This window comes from Meles meles, chromosome 17, assembly GCF_922984935.1.
Source record: "Meles meles chromosome 17, mMelMel3.1 paternal haplotype, whole genome shotgun sequence".
NCBI lineage: Eukaryota > Metazoa > Chordata > Mammalia > Carnivora > Mustelidae > Meles > Meles meles.
This window is the reverse complement of record NC_060082.1, coordinates 37,536,844-37,557,914: the sequence shown is the minus strand read 5'-3', so window position 1 is coordinate 37,557,914 and position 21,071 is coordinate 37,536,844. Positions and strand designations below refer to the sequence as shown.

The window sequence follows — 21,071 nt, the reverse complement described above, 5'->3', positions numbered from 1 at the left end:
AGACTTTTCTGCAGGAATGACCAATATCAGAAGTAGTAGAATATTATCTTCAAATGAAATAGACACCAAAACTATTTATTAGTAACAGACTCTCACTAAATTAACCTGTGTAAGATATATTTCAGGAAAAGGGAAATGATTTTTGAAGAAAGGTCTAATATATTCAAGAAAGAATAATGAATAAATTTTAAACATGTATGTAGATACAAATAAACATTGACTCTATATTTGAGAGATTTAAAAAAATAAGGTGTAACTAAAATAGGATAAAAACTGCATACATATCAGGAGGGCAGTGACTGAAGTCAAAGCATTTAAAGGGCCAATATTAATCATGAAGTCATTAAAAAAAAACAATATTAGACTTTAAGTTAAATACACAAGAAAAATTTCCAGGGTATACAATAAGAATAGAAATATATTTCTATAACAACCCAAACTAGCAGAGAATAAAAAAGTGGAACTGGAGATGACTGAGTCTTAATGCAAGGGAAAAAAAAAAAGAAAGAAAGAAGAAAAGAGCAAGCCATGAAGGAGGGGAAAACTAGAAAAGGCAAGTCAAATAAAAGGTAAAAATGAGAAAGAACAAAAATATACAGATCAGTGCTCATGACTGATACACAGGGACTAGACTCTCCAGACAGGTTATAAAATCCTACCAGTATTTTCCCCAGAAAGAGACACACTTAAATTGGGAGGACACAGAAATATTGAAAGAAAATAATTAAGATAAACCAGGCAAATAATAAATGAAAGAAAGATGGCAGAGTTATATCAGACAGAAGACATTACAAAATATGTAAAAATTTTTGAGACCTGGGTTTGAAATGGATTCTTCTAAAGACACACACTGATAAAAAGTTCAATTCAGTAGCAAAATAAAACAACTCTAGACTTCTATTCTATGCATAGCAACAGCTATGAAATATAAAGAGTGTCACCTCTCAATTAATGATCAGATAAGCAGGTAACAAAACCACACCAGCAAGGCAAGCAGTAAAGGAACACAGATTTCAAGCACAGAACTGACCAGACACAATTAATAGACACAGAACCCTGTAACTAAAAGAATTTAAATTTTAAATTTAAAAATTAAATTTAAATTTTAAAAGAATTTAAAATTTTCTTCTCAAACACACATGGAAAAACATTTATGAAAATTTTGTATTCTAGGCTTGAGGTTTCAAAATATGTCATCAAAATCCTCAACATTCCAGCCATTGAGAAGTGGGATCTATATTTCCTCCCCTTGATTCTGGATCAACTTCAGTAACTCACAGTAACACACAGAATGCAGCAGAAGTGATGTTGAATAACTTCCAAGGCTAGGCCAGAAGAGGCTGGGTAGTTTCCACTTAGTGCTTTTGGAATGAATGCTTTGGAGAAAACCAACCCATGGTAAGAAGCCAGATTACTCACAGACTACCAGGTTAGAGAGGAATGCCCTTTGGCAGCCAGCATATTAACTACCAGTCATGTAAGTGCATTGAAAACTTTCAATTATATTCTAGTTGATACTGAAACATAAAAACCATTCTAAAATTAGGAATAAGGTAAAAATATTTGTTATCCTAACTTTCTCTTCAACATTATAAAGGTGAATCTAGTTCAGTAAGGGAAGAAATAAAAGGCATGTAAGAATTAAAAAGAAATAGAACTATTTTCAGAAAACATAAATCTCTTCATAGGAAATGCAATCTACAAATATATTACACAAAGGTCTCTTTTCTCCCTGTATGTCAATGGAGTATTTATTAGGGCTTTTCTAGGAATGGATAAGCTTTAAGAGCAAAGGTCCAAGAATTAGCCAACTACTTACTCCTCAAAAACCACCACCAAGCAGTGGGACTTATACCCTAACAGCCATCAAGACTTATCATAAAGCTACAGCAATTAAGATCTTGTAGGACTGACAAGAGGAGCAGAATAAATAGTCATGCATATATAAAAACCTCATATATGATAAAGCTGTCACTGTAGACCAGCTGAAAGAGAGGAACTCACTTCCGTATTAGGAAACACAAGTAAAAATGGATTTCTACCTCACATGAACCAATCTTAACTACTGACAGATCAAGGACTTAAATGTAAAAAGCAAAACTTAAAGGTTAAGTTTGAAAATATAAAAGAACACAAATAGAATCTGTACATGCTTCTGATGTAATAGTTGTTCATCAAAAGCATGTAAAGAGAGTAAAAAGCTACAAACTGCTAAAAGCTATGCAACACATTTAACTAAGGGATCAGTATCCACAATGCATAAGGAACTCAGTAAGAAAATGAACTTTTATTCATTCTGTCTTTAAAAAAAAGATAAAAACAATCCCATAGGAAAGGAGGTAAAAAATAGGCAAATAAATAAAAATAGGATTTTTCTTTAAAAAGACACAATAATAGACAATAAACAGATGGAAAAATATTCAGCCTCATTAGTAATCTGATGAAATTGAGAACACAATGATACCACTTCATACTATTAGATTTATAACATATTAAGTCTGATTATATCAAGTATTGGCAAGGAAGTGGATTATAAGTACTCTCATGGCCCAACTGACCCTAGAACAATGTGGGGGATGGGGGCACTGACCCCTCAAAAACTTAATTACTAATAGCCTACTATTGACCAGAAGGCTTACTGACAACACAATGGATCAACACATTTTTTGTTGTATATATTATATACCATATTCTTTTTTTTTTTTTTAAAGATTTTATTTATTTATTTGACAAAGAGAGAGATCACAAGTAGGCAGAGAGGCAGGCAGAGAAAGAGGGGAGGAAGCAGGCTCCCTGCGGAGCAGAGAGCTCAGTGCAGGGCTCAATCCCAGGACCTTGGGACCATGACCTGAGCTGAAGGCAGAGGCTTTAACCCACTGAGCCACCCAGGTGCCCCTGTATACCATATTCTTAAAATAAACTTAGCCAGAAAAAAGAAAATGTTATGAAGAAAATCTTAAGGAAAAGAAAATAAATCTACAGTATTGTACATACTGAAAACGTCTGTATGAAAGAAGACCCATGCAGTTTAAACCTGTGCTGTTCAAGAGTCAACTTTACTAGGTAACGGCAAATATGAACATGGTTAATACTCTAGAGTAATTCCATTCCAAATACTCCAAGGGTAGTATTTACTCAATAAGTCACTGGTGGCATAATCCCTAATGTGCTGTGCATTTCAGGAGAGTTGGCATGCCTTTCCTACCATGCCACTATAATAATGAAAAACCCCTCCATAATTCTAAATGCCCCTCATGGGGACAATACAAAACCTACTAAACCTGAGAGGCACTATTCCAAAGGAATTCTTATGTATGTGTATTCAGGATATATTCTCATCAGTATTGTGTATGATAATAATAAACTGGAAGTGATATCCCTTGATAAGAAACAGGTAAGTTGTGGCATACACATACAATGGAACACCTAGTATAGCAATGAAAATGAATTGCAAAAACATGCTAGACAACAACAACAAAATGTGAATAGCTGAAAAACATACATAATATGATTCCATTTAAATAAAATTTGAAATGGACAAAACTGAATTATGGTTGGTCAGAGAGACACACACGTGTGATAAAACTACAAAAAAAAGTAAATAATGGATACAGTTCAGGATAGGGTTCCCTTTTCAGGATAGAGGTTCTCTCTGGAGAGAAGGGCGAGGGGTACAATTAAGGAAAACACACACACAGGACTTCTGTTTCTTAAGCTCAGTGAGGAGATACTGGCCATTTTATTCTTCTTTAAACTCTGCATACTCTATGATACTATATAGTTCACAATTTTTAAAAGTTTATTAAAATTCTACATAATGTGTCAATAACATGCAGAAGCAGGTATGCAGATCTGTGTTAAAGGCAATAATATAATATCACTCCTTCCTGTGTCCCTATGATTTGTGAAAGAACAGAGGAATGAATGAAGCTGCTGACAATACAGTACCTGCCCTGAACCACAATCTGGAGGATTCCTGTTAACATTTTTTTTCAAGATTTTATTTATTTCTTTGAGAGAAAGAAAGAGAGCACAAGCAGCAGGGAAGGGCAAAGGGAGAAGCAGACTCCCCGTAAGAACTGGGAGCCTGCCACCATGGGGCTGGATCATGACCCGAGCTGAAAGCAGACACTTAACCTACTAAGCCACCCAGTCACCCTCCTTTTGACATTGTTTAACTTATACTTTCCTTATGCTAATAGTATGAGATCACAGTCAAACAAAAGGCCAAATGCATATATATCATCTCGCATAGTTGGACAGAACAGTATTACACATACATAAGTTCTCTAGATAACTCAAGTCCCTAATCTCTTACATTTGGACAGTAAACAACAAGTTTATAATGTGTATTCACATTCATTATAGTAAATCTAACAGAATGCTAACTATGTTTCAGGCTCTGTAGATAGGATTCTTGCTCTTCAAAGGCTTACCACAAAGGGATAGGCAGGTGAAATAGGGAACCCCAACAAGTATTTCAATAGATTTAAAGAAAAATAAGGAGGTGGTGTCAATTCAAGATAAAGCATAGGAGAGAGTTCATAAAGAAGTTACATCTTAACAGAGTTATGAGGAATTTCCTAGGCAGATTTGTGAATGCAGAGACTCCCAGAAAAAAAGAACCATCATAATACAGGACAAAAGCCAGGGAACTAAACAACTTTTCTAAAACACTGTTAGTAATTTGAAATATGTGGGGTGGGGTGGGGAATGTCTCACTAGAGAGCTTTGTGTTTTATCCTAATCCTACAGACAAAGCCATGGGAGGGTTGCAAGCAGAAAATTCAGTTTTAGAAAGATTGCTTTGGCAACAGGGTTAAAGAACAGACTGGAACGGGGTGGTGTGGAGAATGTGGAGACCAGGACAGAAGACAGAAAATTCCAATAATTCAGAGAAGAGATGAAAACCTAAAAGTAAGGCAGTTGTATAAAACATAAAGGACAAAATTTACAGTTATTTGAGAGAAAAAATTAAAAACAACAATAAAAAGAACAGAATTAAGAAAGTATAGAATAGTATACTATAAAATAATAACAAAGAAAAAAAGTTACTAAAATTGAGACACAACAGTTAAAAAGGTAGACAAAGGGCACCTGGGTGGCTCAGTCAGTTAAGTGTCTGCCTTCAGCTCAGGTCATGATTCTAGAGCCCTGGATTGAGCCCCAGATCCCACATCGGGCTCCCTGTTCATTGGGGAGTCTGCTTCTGCCTCTGCCCCTCACACTACCTTTTTTTCTCTCTCTCTAATAAATAAAATCTATAAAAAATTTTTAAAAATTAAAAAGTAGGCAAGAATCACAGAACCACCAATACTGTACTATATTTTAACAACTAGAATTTAAATAAAATCTGAAAAATAAAATAGGCCACTGGCTGGGGGCAGGGGGAAAAATCACAGAATCATGTTACAAAAGTCAAAGAAGAGATTTTCAGGGAAAAGGGAGTGGTTAGTAACTTGAAATGATACAGAAAGCGCGAGCAGAATACAATGAATCACTGGACGTGGCAGTTAGGTTGACATCTCTCAGCTGTTTCAGTGAAGTGAAAAAAAGAAGCCTGACTGAAGCAAAGTCAAAAGTGAAGTAGTAGGAAGGAGTAGAGTTTTTTCTGGATGGTAGAGAGATAGTTACATTTTTACGTGGAAGATATGAGCATAATTTGGGCTGCAATGAAAAGGTTGAAAATATGGCATTAGAGAGGGATAACTGATGGGAAAAATTGTAGTTCTGACATGAAGGGACAGATAGGATCAAACAAGAGAAAGGACCTTTGTTACTATGAGAGAGAGGCATTCAGGCAGACTTTACTCAGTAAATGTTCCCGAGTATCATTTCTATTAATAGATCTGTAAGGGGCACCTGGGTGGCTCAGTAGGTTAAAGCCTCAAGTCTTTGGCTCAGGTCATGATCCCAGAGTCCTGGGACTGAGCCCCACATTGGGCTCTCTGCTCAGCAGGGAGCCTGCTTCCCCGCCCCCACCCCCACTCTCTGCCTGCCTCTCTGCCTACTTGTGATCTCTGTCAAATAAAATCTTTAAAAAAAATAAATCTGTAAGATTTTTCAAAGTCTGATCGTGTCAAATATTGGTAAGGAGGTGGACAAGGAGTACTATGTAAAGTGCTGGGAGATACAAGATGTACAATGTAATTCAGTCTCTGACTTCAAAAAGTGTATAGCCTAGTGGGCAAAATACAGTAATTTTAATGTTCTAAGTATAAACATGTTCAGATGAAAAGGGTAGTAAAGTAGCACAGAGGTCAGGGAGAAGGGCTGGAATTTAAAGGACTTCCTGCTTGATATTTTCTCTCTGAGATTATCAGGCAAGTTTTTGCAGGTGAGTGGAGAGATGGTAGGTGATGTGTAAAAAGGGATCCAAGTTCAGAATACCTGCTCAAATAATGAATAAAAAGTAGTACATTTTACTCAAGATTTATTAGGCCAAACAAAAGACCAAACGCATATATATCATTCTTGCTCTTCAAAGGCTTACCACAAAGGGATAGCCAGGTGAAACAGGGAACCCCAACGAGTATTTCAATAGATTTAAAGAAAAATAAGGAAGTGGTGTCAATTCAAGATAAAGCACAGGAGAGAGTTCATACTCTCTCTAATACTCTAAGAAGTGCTTCTGTATATATTACCTCTTTGATTCCCAAATAATCCTATTATTTTCATTTTACCAAGGGAAAACACTGAGGCTCAGAAGTTAAACACTGACAGACATAAGGACTGCACTAAGATCTGAAGCCATTTTATCTAAGTAGCAACAATTTACATGATTATGCCATTTTCTCCTGCTGTGCCTCTCAGACCAAGAATAGCAATAGACCCAGCACTGTGGGTTCACAGGTTCGGAAGGTATAGCAGAGGATAGGGAAATGGGGACTTAATACTAGGGATATAAGAGAGATACAGGGAAGACAGGGATATAAGAGAGATACAGGGAAGACAGCAATTTAAGTAGTTGATCACTAGGTCTATGGCTCAGAGAAACAAGGCAGATTGAGAAAAAATGAAAGAATCAAGTAATTTGGGAACATTCAGCAGTAGTAGGAAAATTAGTAAAATAACAAACTGAGGTAAGAGTAGGATCTTTAAAATGCCACTTAATAAAAGAGTTTAAGATGATGACAAGGACCAGGATGGGCCAATGGCATTGAGGAATGGTGGTCATTAAATAAGATGAAGGTACATTCTGTCTCCCAATTTCGATCTTCACTATGTCACAGATGTCTATACCTCACAAGACTTTACCCTTCAATATTTGATCTATTTTTCACAATATGTAAATCCTTACCTATATAAATGAGTCGGTATATCAATTTAGCCTTTCCTAGTGATTTTTTAAAAAATATTTTATTTATTTATTTGACAGACAGAGATCACAAGTAGGCAGAGGCAGGCAGAGAGAGAGGAGGAAGCAGGCTCTCCTCGGAGCAGAGAGCCCGATGTGGGGCTCGATCCCAGGATCCTGGGATCATGACCTGAGCAGAAGGCAGAGGCTTTAACCACTGAGCCACCCAGGCGCCCCTTTCCTAGTGATTGTAAATCATCATCATCATTATCATCATCATTTAGAGGAACAGGAGTGCTTTTCTAGTTGGGCATTCTTCCACCTCTTCCTTTGTTTCTACTTTCACTGCTGTCAGTATACCACTACTACAGATCATCCCCAACTTATAATTGTTCTGGTTACAATTTTTCAACTTTATGATGGTGTGAAAGTCACAGGCACTCAACAGAAACTGTACTTTGAATTTTCTTCTTATTCCAAGCTAGCAGTATGCAGTAAAATGCTCTTTCATTATGCTAGGCAATGGCAGTGAGCTGCAGCTCCCAGTCAGCCAAGTGGACATAAAAACAACCCATACACTGACAACCACTGTGTATATTTACAACCATTCTGTGTTTCACTTTCACTACAGTATTCAACTATATGAAATAGTCAACACTTTATTATAAAGCATGCTCTGTGTTAGATCATTTTGCCCAACTATAGGCTAATGAATGTTATGATCATGTTTAAGGTAGGCTAGGCTAAGTGATGATGTTTGCTAGATTAGGTATATTAAATACATTTCTGACTTACAATATTTTCACTTTATGATGAGTTTACTGGGATGTAACCTCATCTTAAGTTGAGGGAGATCTAATTTTTAATTTTTAATTTGCTATAATACGGACCAAGCCAAGTGTTTTTAAGAAAAACTGGGTAACAAAACCAGAAAGCTTAATTTTATACTCTATTATACTCATACTATAACATCTAATCCATCTTTTCTCTGGATTAAGGACTAGCGATTGTGACAGGGCTTTTATACTTCTGAGTGGATGAGATAACCCAATAATTATTTAAACTACTGGCTAACTGGTAGTCCTAGATATTTTTCCAAAACCCTCTAACATCGAAATTTACTACTTCCTACACTATGATATAAAAATGTTTTTCTTAACATGAAGTATAGTTCATTCTTCTTTGCATGGATTTGTAGAACAATTACAAGCATTCTAATGATCACCATTACCTCTTTCTTGGCTTCTTTTTTTGGATCATAATCACTATCATTTCCATCCATTGGGTGTGTTTCTTCCACATCATCATCACTGAGAAGAAACAAAGATTAGTAAACTTAATTCCCTTTTTTATTCTATTCCAGGGGTTTATCAAATTGCAATATACCTTGCTAATAATTTCACTAGACATTTTCCAAAAAAACAAGAGTGTTCTTGGGAAGATTACCTCCTATAATTTAGACTGCCGTAGTGTTTAGAAATATTTATCTTTTTGGGTATATAGAATCATGTTAGCAAACATGTATACCTAAAAAGCAGAAACCCAATAGGATAGATATTTAGAAAGAATACCATTTGGGAAAGAGAACACATATATTAATTTGATATAGTACTGATTATTTCATCTCTCCAGTTGGAGGATAAAGATAAACACCAGTAAGCAGAATGGTTTTATACCACCGGAAACATACAGCTACAATAATGCAGACTTCAGTTAGTCAGGTAATTACGCTCAGGCAATTATGGAAAGAGCATGTTCTAGAGACTGTGTTTCTTAATGTATTCTAAACATATGTACTGAATACATCAGTACTAAAAGGAAGCACTTGAAAGTAGAGTTAAACACAGCTCACATACAACACAGTCGTAGTGTCTGCTGACTACAATTAACAGTTAAAGTCCTTACTATTAAGACTTCTGATCACTCAACTCTTCCTGCCAGAAACAAAACATCTTGAATGAAAGGTTAAGAAGTATTTACAATGTGTTGTGATAATTTTTCTGCCTTAAAAAGTGTAAACAATTCAGTAAGTGTCCTAACAATGTAACTATATAAAGGCATCCAACCTACCTGTCACCCTGATTATGTCTATTGGCTAGTTTACGAGCCTGGCGATCCATCAAGCTTGTCCTGGATCGAGTTTTTTTCCAGGAATAGTAATATTTTACAAGGCTAGCAATTGTCTTATCTGGAAGCTTGAAAAAAAAAGTCATGTTAACATCAGCAAGTTTAATTCACAAATTCTGATTAACAGAATGAATAATATTTCTGATACTATTCCATGATGCTTAAAGGCATAGATTAAAAATATTTTCATGGGTATATTTATGAATTATAGAACTAAAAAGTACTGTTATAGTCATAGTAACCCACCACACCTATGTCATTGACATTTCTGAATATTCCTATTTGTTCCAAGAAGAAAGGGGAGACAAGAGTGTCACAAACACGGTAAACAATGCACCCGGATGTCCCCAGGACAATGTTAGCTTTGAGTATTTGTTTTTCTTAAAGAGTTACTCTTCTCTTCCCACCTCTGTAAATTGAAATTTTAAAACTAATACACAATTAACATACCTCAAAATTTACCAATTTAAAATGTACAATTCAGTGGTTTCTAGCATATTCACTAAGTTATGCAAACATCACTACGTAATTCCAGACATTTTCATAAGTTCAAAAAGAAACATTAGTAGTCATGCTCTGATCTTCCCTTACCCCAGTCTCAGGCAACAAGTAATCTACTTTCTATTTCTATGGATTTGTCTATTCTGGACATTTCATATAAATGGGCTCATACATTATATGACCTTTTATGCTGGCTTCTGTCACTTAGAATCATGTTTTCAAGAAAAGCTGTTCAATTTTTGACAATGAATTTTTTAAATTATTGTCTTAACTCTAGGTTTTAAGATGATAAATAATAAAAATCAGACTTTAGCTACCAAATAAAGTCTCTGGGTATTAAAATGACTAATCATGCACTGATTTGTCATACTGGCAAACGAGGACACATACACCCAATCAAAAAGGCTCTCTTCAATACTTAGATATATTTGCAAACATTATCTAATTTTCATCCATTCAGGTTAAGAGATTCTAATGCAGCAACTTCTCAGGTTTATATTCTTTTGACACAATACTAAAAATTTAAAAACTAGAAATAAAGAGTTTTTCTCCTTAAAAACAATAGTGCCTGTATAATATTGAAATACAGAATTTTTTAAAATTGATTTTCATATTCAAAAGAATATATTAGAAAACCTTAATGTTAAAAAATGAAAACATTTAAAATAAAAATGAAATTGTGATTTTTTTCCTAGAACCACATTTAATACACATATATTTAAATCATAACAAAAAATTATGATGAAATAGTACATAACTGTCATGCAGTTGAGTGGTTATCAAAAATAGGGTATATACAAATATATAGGTATCTGAAGTATCAAATACTTTTAAACATTAAAATTAGACTGAAAACTTTTTTGTTTTTAAGAATTGGGAAGTGTTTAATAATAGCAAATCTTTCAGGCACGAATTACAATAAAACTAAAATTACCATACCATTTGCTGAATCCTGTGAAAGCTCTTCCCATGAAAACTAAAGGCTTGTTCAAACAGGACTTTATCTTCCACTGTCCACTCATCCGGAAAGGGAGTGAAATTAGGGAGATCAGCAAGGGACTTCTCAATGTTATGTTTATGCCAGAACAACATGCCAAGAGCCTTTGAAGAGAAATCATTCCCCTTTGGTTTTAATGGACTTATGTTCCATCACACTTAAGAGAGTTAAACACAAATTAGGTTAAAATCTTAAGCCCGTGACTTCAACTGAAGATACACTCACAGTTTAGAGCTTTTAATCAGGGATGCCCAGGTAGACCTCATTTATTTATCTCTTTTAAATCAGGGCCTCAGAACAGTGAATGTTCTTACATACCACATTTGCTGTATAATCTAGGAAAAACAGTGAACTGAGGAGAGTGACTATAATTACTAAAGCAGGTTTGTAGACTCGTATTAAGACTAACCCACATTTACTCATTTGTCAATGTGTAGAGAAAACATGCTAAAACGAAAAATATCCAGTAAATATTTGAAGAAAACTATCAATCATAAAATCAAACTAGAAGTGCTCAGTTGAAACATAGTAGAGAAATATTTGTTTTAACCTTTTATTTATTTATTTATTTTTAAAGATTTTATTTTATTTATTTATTTGACAGAGATCACAAGCAGGCAGAGAGGCAGGCAGAGAGAGAGAGAGAGAGGGGAAGCGGCTCCCCGCTGAGCAGAGAGTTCAATGTGGGGCTCGATCCCAGGACCCCAAGATCATGACCTGAGTCAAAGGCAGAGGCTTTAACCCACTGAGCCACCCAGGTGCCCCTGTTTTAACCTTTTAGAAGTACCATGGGCTGAACACTTCCAAGGAGTACCTCAATGTAATCTTAATAATATTTACCACATATATTTCTTAAAGTTCATTATCATAATGCATAGAAAGAATCATTATGAGGCACATTGATAACTTCAATGACTTTATTACCAAATCATAGTAAAGCCCAAAATGGGTAATTTCTAACCTTCCATAACCTTCCCTTCTATTGTTTTTTTTTTTTTAAATATTTTATTTATCTGCCAGAGAGAAATCACAACTAGGCAGGCAGATAGAGAGGAGGAAGCAGGCTCCCCGTGGAGCAGAGAGCCCGATGTGGGGCTCGATCCCAGGACCCTGAGATCATGACCCGAGCTGAAGGCAGAGGCTTCAACCCACTGAGCCACCCAACCGCGCCCCCTTCCCTTCTATTGTTAAGTTGTTGGTCTTTATCTTTCCTATAAGGTACCAAGTACCAAATTTCATTTTTAAGAAGAGATTTAGCAACTTTTCAAATAATGCATTTTAAAATTAATTTCTGTACTTCAGTAACACTCCTTTAAAATGAACATGAAAATAAACATATGTGCAGTCACACTTTAAAGGATTAACATCTCAAATATTAAACAGAAAGCCAAAAATTAAAAACAAAATAATCAAAGGCTTCAAAATTCACAAAAAAATTAACTGTTTAGATAAACATCTCAATTTCTAGAAATGACTTTGTATTATTTAGCTATGGTAATGACTATAAAATTAGCTCTTAATAGTGCAGATTACAGATAATTCATTTATTTTACTATTACTTCTGATAAAGGTTGATCTAATAATTAGTTGAAAACAGATTTAAGAATCTCTATTTCATTTTCATTTTTTCATGTTCTTCATTCCCTCACTACAAGGGATAATGAACCATATGCTCCATATAGATCTTCTTTTAAAATTATCTAATTAAAAAAAAGCCCCCCCAAGTAAATTAAATTAAAAATTAAATTTGAGAAAAGCCCTTCATAAATTATTTCATTCAAAATTGAGAAGTCTTAAATACTAAATAAAAAGCTTAACTTATAGGTCTTTCAGATTAAAAGATCAGAGAGAACTGGGGTGCCTGGGTGGCTCAGTGGGTTAAGCCTCTGTCTTCGGCTCAGGTCATGGTCTATGGATTCTGGGATGGAGTCCTGCATCGGGCTCTCTGCTCAATGGAGAGCCTGCTTCCCTCTTTCCCTCTGCCTGCCTCTCTGCCTACTTGTGATCTCTCCCTGTCTCTCTCTCTGTCAAATAAATAAAATCTTAAAAAAAAAAACAAAATCAGAGAGAATTACTTGTACTCAAAAAAAAAAATTCCCTTTTTGGTTAGCACTTGCCAGAATAATCTAAAGGCTTTGAGATACTTTTAGAACTCAAAGCAGAGTAAGAAACAGAGGTATGGAGAGAAAAATATTCAAGCCCTTGAGATGAACAATGTTTATAATAAAAGCAAAATCCCTAAGTTTAAAAAGTCAGACTTTACTAGGCCTCTTATGGTATCTATAAAATTGGTGGAACTGCAATTTCTTAGGATAGAACCAACCAGATGTTCTTTGGATTTGTTAAGTACGGAGGCAAGCTTTAATACTAAAATGTTTCTTTACATACCTGTTCCACATTGTAGCCATGTTTCTCCTTTGCAATTGCAATATATTCATCCACTGCAATGAAACAATGTTATATAACTATATTTACTTCAGGAGCTCAGGTCTTTTTATTTTTTTTTTTAAACAAAGCAAAATAAAAATATTATATTCCAGGTCTTTTCCAGGGAAAAGTCATTTTCCATGAAATGTTACAAAAAAAGACTTCTACTTCTATAAACAGGATCAGAGGCTTCCTTGATTTAAAATTTTACTTAGTATGATTTATTTCTAAGATTATATAGCACATACTTATTAAATTCAACACCATTCAACGATTTCTGTATACAAAAAAGAACAATCTGTACATAGTCAATAGAACCTAACTACAGTGTAGAATATTAGATAATTTCCTCATTTTTCTGTTACAGTCTTTATTTGAAGAGACTTAGCTGCTTCAGATCCCATCTCATAGTAAGAATTGGCCCAAAGCCTTTACCTTCCCACTTCTGACTGTTGTACAAAGGATGGTTTATCTATGGTTCTGTCAGCTAGACATAATAATGACATGTTCAAGTATGCTTCGGTAGCCCTAAATTTTCTTCAGCTCTTCTTGCAAGCTATACAGAAGGTGTCTGGATATTCCATTCTTATTCAACATCCATATGTAATCAAGCCAAAAAATTACTTAGATAAGCATAGCTTCAATGATGAGGTACTAGCTATTTTAAGGCCACACTTCTGAGAAGTCTGCCATTTCAGTCAGCAGGACTGTTTTATGTGAAATCCATATAGTCACTCCTGTTTGATCCTTTTTAAAAGTTTATATATAAAGTGCACAAAGTATATATATCAGTTATAAAATTCTCTTTAAGCATATTTGGAGAAGCAGAGGTTAAGAATTCTGATCCCAGAACAGCTAGTCTACCAGGGCTTGATTCTCCGCCTTGCTGCTAGTTTTTGACTATAGGCAATTAACTCTTCCTTTCTGAACCTTAATTTTCTCACTCTAAAACAGTACCTTCTTCCTAGGGTTAAATGAGCTAATATATATCAACTGTTCAGAATAGCATATGGTACATTTTAGGTACTTTATATGAGTTTGCTATTATTATTAGTCAATGTAAGATAATTTAATATATAAAAATGATATTATAACAATAATGCTGTTAGAATAGTAACTATTTTCTATGGATGCTATTATAGTTCCCTAAGACTGTAAACTTTTGCAGAAAATCCAAATATTCTATTTTGTTTAGAACTTAAATACATAGCACTTAAACATAAGACAGGCCTAAATATATGCTGTTTAACAAAAATGTCCTACAGTCCTGTAAGTAGAAGGCTAAACAATACCAGTCAATCTATGGTTTCCAACCTTGGCTGTGCATTAGAATCAGTGGGGGAGCTTTTAAAAAGTAAGCTCAGGAGAACCCAGCTGGATCGGTCGGATGAGAATGCAACTCTTGATCTTGGAGTCATGAGTTCAAGCCCCATGTAGGGTACAGAGATTACTAAAAAATAAATAAAAGTCTTTAAAAATAATAAAAGTCTTTAAAAATAAATGAATAAAATAAAAAAATTAAAAGTCCAGACTCCAACCCTTAAGATTCTGATTTCATTGGTTTGAGATAGAGACTAGATATCAGCACTGTCTTTCAAAATTCCTCCACGTGATTCCAGGGCACAGCCAGAGCTGAACCTACTGCCTACAGGGGCACCACACAATCAGGATATGCTGGCTTTCTAAATTTTGTTTTCCACCTTGTTAAGAAATACACCACTGTACAAAACAGTGGTAGGACAGCAGAAGCCAGTGATACCCTGATGCTCAGTTTGTGAATGAAAACCTTTGCCATGTAACAAGAACTGAACCAGAGAAATCTGATAATCTCCCTCAGGTTTCTCAGTATACAGTCCCAGGCCAAATGTACAATTTTGTGTTTTCTGTTAAGAATGCCTCAAGGGCATGTAATTCCTAGATTACCAGCTAGACCTTTTGCTGGTATTCCCAAATTGTCAAATGGGAAAAATTATCATGTATGCAGCATAATACTCAATTTTCAATTTTTAGTTCTCTTATTGCATCAAGAAGTATGCTTAGCTTACTATTCACATGACATATGGAACATCATTAATTTTCATAGGACTAAATAAACCATTATGGGACATCTCTAAGATTTTGTAAATATTTTTATAAGACAAGGTTTTTTACAGCTGCAAGAATAGCTGTGCAGTGGTTTTCTGTTTGTCTAATTAACAAATTCAAAGATAACTAAATGGAGGGGTGGGGATCTTAGTTTTGTTACCTGCACGTTTCCTATATCTGATGTGCCGCAAAGGATCAGGTCCGCTACATCACATTGAAGTCTAAAGCCACACCATGATTCAAGAAGTGCATGGTCAATGATCCAGAAGGTCTCCGTCCAGAAATGGAGAGCTCAAAGATGACCTGATTGATGGCTGCTGAAGTCAGTTCTTTCCCCTTTCCTCTTTAAAATGGTAATGATAGTGGGCTCTCTGAAGTTTGAAGGCATTTCTTTACAGCTCCATATACTGAGGAAAAGCCTGTGCAGATGTCTACATAGTAACTCCCTCCCCTGCTTGAGGATTTAAGCAGCAATGCCATCAGATCCTAGGTATTTTCAGTCTTCCTGGGCCTGACACAAATTGGAATGATCAACCCACTATCTTTCAAAAGGAAAAACATTCTAATATAACAACCTCCATCAAAAAACAAAACAAAGACATACTGTTTTCTTATGAGAATCTAAGCGACCCAAAACAAATATGTTGCATTTTGAATTGGTTGATAGAATCCTACTGACATAAACATTCAATTTCAGAAAACTTACATTTAGCATCTGGGATACTGTGATATGGAGACCACACAAGCATTCCTCCATTGTCTTTATCTGTGTACTTTGTAGCACCTAAGGAAAAAATTCATTACTTTAAATATGATGGATTTTATGTACATTTAAAATTATGTATAAACAAAGTAAATTTTTTTCTATTTTAGTACAGTACCTTCAAGAGGACAAAGGAACCAAGTACAAGGAAACAGAAGAAAAACAGATTTTACATTTAATATACTAAGTATTTCATTTATGGAATTGAAGAAAATTTCACAAAGACTGAAGTAAACCCCATTTAAATTAAAAAGAAAGACTTTCTTAAGTACACTATGTAGCCCTATTTCTTGACAGGTAATACATTTGATATAACCTTCTAAACATTATTTGGGAGTCATCAAAAATTCTGACTTTTAAAACTAGAGAATACCTCAGGTAGTAAGTTATTTCTGTTTTGCCCCATATCTAAATGGGTCAAGACTACCATCATTCAAAAATACTTATATCTGCTTTTTATGTTTTTTATTTAATCTTATTCCTTATGAGTCTGCCAACTGTTCCTTTTGAGCATTAATTTCATTTATTACAGTTTATATTTATAAAATTATGTGCTCTGTATAAGAGGAAAACAAAGTCAAAAAATGTAAAAGTTAATAATGCTGTTTCTCCTTGAAATAATCAAAGTCCACCTCCAAACACAGAAGCACAACATTACTGTTGCTTATTTCTAACCTGTTATAATCTACAAAGTCAGAAAAATCAAGCTCTATTAATATTACATCAAGGATAGAGACTGAATGAGAGCCCAACACAGCTGTCCCAATGCCAAATACATGCCTGTAGGTTATGTCTTTTAATTACTCGATGGTCTTTTTCTGGATTCTTTCTAATTCCTAGGTGCAATCAAGTTAATTAAAACTATCAAGAAATGAAGCACTGTTGCTACCTACTTAAAGACTTGTCTATGAATATATCATAATTGACTTTTATGAGGTATTGATAGCTACCACCAACAAATGGCAAAAATTCCAAAATTACTCATTATTCATAAAACATTAACAGAATTTTGAGGTTAAACTATAAGCATTCATAAAGTTATAAGATATTTGGAATAAAGAACACTCACCTCCAGGGGTAAAGGAACTAAGGGTATAATCTCAATCTAGAGAAGTTATCTATCCAGGAATAATCTAATATAGTTCAGTAGTTTTTAACTTTCAGAGAATCACTACACATCACTATTGCATATTCAATCAACAAATTACAGAAAATTATAATTATATACTGTTAGTGAAAATATGAAGCTAAAATTGTTTAAAAATTTTATGTGTTTTACTCTAAGGAAAAATTTAGGATGGAAAAAAGAGAAATGAGAGAACAGTACCAAAGAATTAGAAAAATCATATTTATAAAATGAATCTAAAAGCAAAACCTACTGCATTTTGTCATATCTTTAATAAAGAGGACAAAAAGCTAAGAATTTAAGAAAATGCAAAGTAGAAGTACATTATCTAAAATTTATATTCAATGAAAACAAATTTCAAGTTTTTTAAAAACTTCAAAAATAAGATAAATATTAAATTTCTAACCACATAAAATATAAACACAAAAGCAAAACTGGCAGTCACTCAGTGGAAATAAAACAGACATATCCAAGTTGGTCAGAAGTCTTTATCTACTGCTATTTCTAAATTCTAAACTTCAATTCTTCAGCACGGACTTTTTCACAATGGATTTTAACAATAAGATCATTTAAATCCTAATAATAAGGAATGCAACAAAAGGTTTCCATTAAGTTTCAAGTCTTAACAGCATTATCATGCTTAATATTTAAACATATTTCTTTTTTTTTTTTTTTTTTTTTTTTTTAAAGATTTTATTTATTTATTTGACAGATAGAGATCACAAGTAGGGAGAGAGGCAGGCAGAGAGAGAGAGAGAGAGAGGAGGAAGCAGGCTCCCCGCCAAGCAGAGAGCCCGACGCGGGACTCGATCCCAGGACCCCGAGATCATGACCTGAGCTGAAGGCAGCAGCTTAAACCACTGAGCCACCCAGGCGCCCCTAAACATATTTCTTGCATCTGATTCTTGCATTACAGAAAACCTTAATTAAAATACCTTCATGAAATATCTCTTCTTACACAGATATAAACTATTTTTTGTATTTTTTTCCCAGGAGAATAACAGTTAGGTTTCCCCCAAAATTCTCAGGACTACAATTAAGGGCCTGATCTGACAAAAACTGACATCCAAGCCATGGGGACTAACAGCTCTTCTAACATGGGAGTAGGGGATGCTAATAGGGAGAGTAATTGTGTCTGGTGGCAGAGAATGACTAATCAGGCTTTTCACAATGTTTTTTTTTTTTTTTTCAAAGATTTTATTTATTAGCGAGAGAGAGCATGAGTAGGAGATGGGGAGAGGGATAAGCAGACTCTCCACTGAGCAGGGAGCCCCAAGCAGGGCTCAATCCCAGCACCCTAGGATCATGACCTGAACTGAAGGCAGACACTTAACTGACTGAGCCACCCAGGCATCCCCACATTGTTCTTTTCCTAACCTTGAACTAAACTCCACCATTTTCAATCATGTATGTGTCAGCTAGGCCAAAAGATGACTGATGTTCACAGTAAATGAGATATTTTAATATAATGGTTAAAAGTGTAACCATTACAGAGCCAGACTCTAATTCGAATCCAAGTTCTGCCATTTCCAAGCTTTGTCATCTTAGGGAAATTTACCCAAGTTTTCCATGCCTTCGTGTAATTCTTTAAAAACACTGATGAGGGGTGCCGGTATAGCTCAGTCTAATGGTTAAACAGCTGACTATGGATTTCAGCTCAGGTCAGGATCTCAGAGTACTGGGATCCAGACCCCACACTGAGTCCCCAGGGCCAGGCTTCCTTCTCAGTGGGGGGTCTGCTTGAGGATTTGTCTCTTCCTCTCTCCCTGGCTCCTCCCAGCCCCACTCCCGCTCACTGGCATGCTCTCTCCCTAAAATAAATAAATCTCAAAAAAAAAAAAAAAAATAGGGAAGATGAGAGTACCTACTTCACAGTATTAAAAAATTAAAATGTATGCAAAGTACCTGGCATACAGTAAGCATTACCTAAACATTATTATTACTAATATATGCTCACTGAAAGTCCTTTCTTGTTCCATTTGATCTCTACTCTGAAAAGACTTCTTGTCACCTTATCAAATAACACAAACGAATAAAACCTCATGGGGCTCTAACATAAACAGCTAATGCCTTCTCTCACCAAACACTTGAAAATGAGACTGGACAGCTGAAATGATTTTTTTTTTTTTTTTTTCTAAAAACTAAGACCTGACTTCTCTCCTATAAAAGGAGAAAGTAACTTCTATTATTTTATTATTAACATATAATGTATTATTTGTTTCAGGGGTACAGGTCTGTACTCATCAGTCTTACACAATACACAGCACTCTGCACAACACATACACTGTACCCCTCAGGATGCTTTGCATACAATAATTTTATCCTTTCCATTGTAAAAGTTGAAGACAAATATCTCAAGGACATAAAGTCAATATTTATTTTGCTTTTATGTGTAACAATATTTAATATTATATCTTAAACCTGTCTGATACTCAGAAATAATACTGAAGGGATGCCTGGATGGCTCAGTCAGTTAAGCATCTGTGTTCCACTCGGGTCGTGATTGAGTCCTGGAATCGAGTCCCACATCAGGCTCCTTGCTTAGCAGAGAGCCTACTTCTTCCTCTGCCTGACACTCCCCCTGCTTGTGTGTGTGAGTGTGCTCTCTCTCTGATAAATAAATAAATCTTAAAAAAAAAAAAGAATACTGAAAATCAAGCTTGCCTCACCAACGAAATAATCCAACCTTACAAGTATCTTATCTTCCAAATAGATGGAAAAAAAACCTAGATAGCAAGCTACCATCATTTTAAAAGACTATACATTAGCATGACATTTCTGAAAACAAAATTATTAAACAATTTTTAAAAGTATGAAATGAAACATTTAAAAGTTTAATCATTTTGAAATCTTTTATTTTTTTTTTTAAAGATTTTATTTGACAGAGAGAGATCACAAGCAGGCAGAAAGGCAGGCAGAGAGAGGAGGAAGCAGGCTCCCTGCCAAGCAGAGAGCCTGATGTGGGACTCGATCCTAGGACCCTGAGATCATGACTTGAGCCGAAGGCAGCAGCTTAACCCACTGAGCCACCCAGGCACCCTGAAATCTTTTAGATAACTGCAGTTGGTAAAGTACATTTATGAGACCAATTGGGGAAAACCAACAACTAAAAAACAAAAACACAATTTTGAGGGGCGCCTGGGTGGCTCAGTGGATTAAAACCTCTGTCTTCGGCTTTGGTCATGATCCCAGAGTCTTGGGATCGAGCCCCGCATTGGGCTCTCTGCTCTGCAAGGAGCCTGCTTCCTCCTCTCTCTCTGCCTGCCTCTCTGCCTCCTTGTGATCTCTGTCAAATAAATAAATAAAATCTTAAAAAAAAATTTTTTTGATGAGCTAGGATTTTTATATCAATAGCAAATTTCAAAATAAGTACAAAAATAAAAACGTAGGGCACCTGCGTGGCTCATTCCATTAAGTGGCTGCTTTCAGCTCAGGTCATGATCTCAAGGTTCTGGGATCGAGTTCCACATTGGGATCCCTGTTCTGCAGGGGAGCCTGCTTCTTCCCTTGCGCCTCTTCCCACTTGTTCTCTCACTCTCTCTCCCTCAAATAAATAAATAAAATCTTTTATAAAAAGTAAAAAGTAAATAAATATACTTTTTATATTTAGGGCATTTAGAATAAGGAGCTCTATGGAAATCATGGGACAAATATTCTATAGGAAAGAACTTAAGGGGTGCCTGGGTGGCTCAGCTGGTTAAGTAATTGCCTTCGGCTCAGGTCCTGATCCTGAGTCCCAGGATCAATC

The 21,071-nt window shown here is 35.2% G+C and overlaps 1 protein-coding gene across 5 annotated transcripts in view; it reads right to left on the bottom strand.

Moving 5' to 3' along the window:
• RCOR3 (REST corepressor 3) overlaps nt 1-21,071 on the bottom strand; it is a 56,413-nt gene that overhangs the window by 29,704 nt on the left and 5,638 nt on the right. For 4 of the 5 annotated variants that reach the window (XM_045982709.1, XM_045982712.1, XM_045982710.1 and 1 more), the window contains exons 3-7: nt 16,141-16,218; nt 13,311-13,363; nt 10,865-11,026; nt 9,368-9,492; nt 8,529-8,607 (exon numbers count right to left, since the gene is read on the bottom strand). In XM_045982709.1, the coding sequence (XP_045838665.1) occupies nt 8,529-8,607; nt 9,368-9,492; nt 10,865-11,026; nt 13,311-13,363; nt 16,141-16,218 (497 nt within the window). Of the gene's footprint in view, nt 1-8,528; nt 8,608-9,367; nt 9,493-10,864; nt 11,027-13,310; nt 13,364-15,594; nt 15,946-16,140; nt 16,219-21,071 lie in introns of those variants that run through there. The other variant, XM_045982713.1, reaches the window with a different exon arrangement.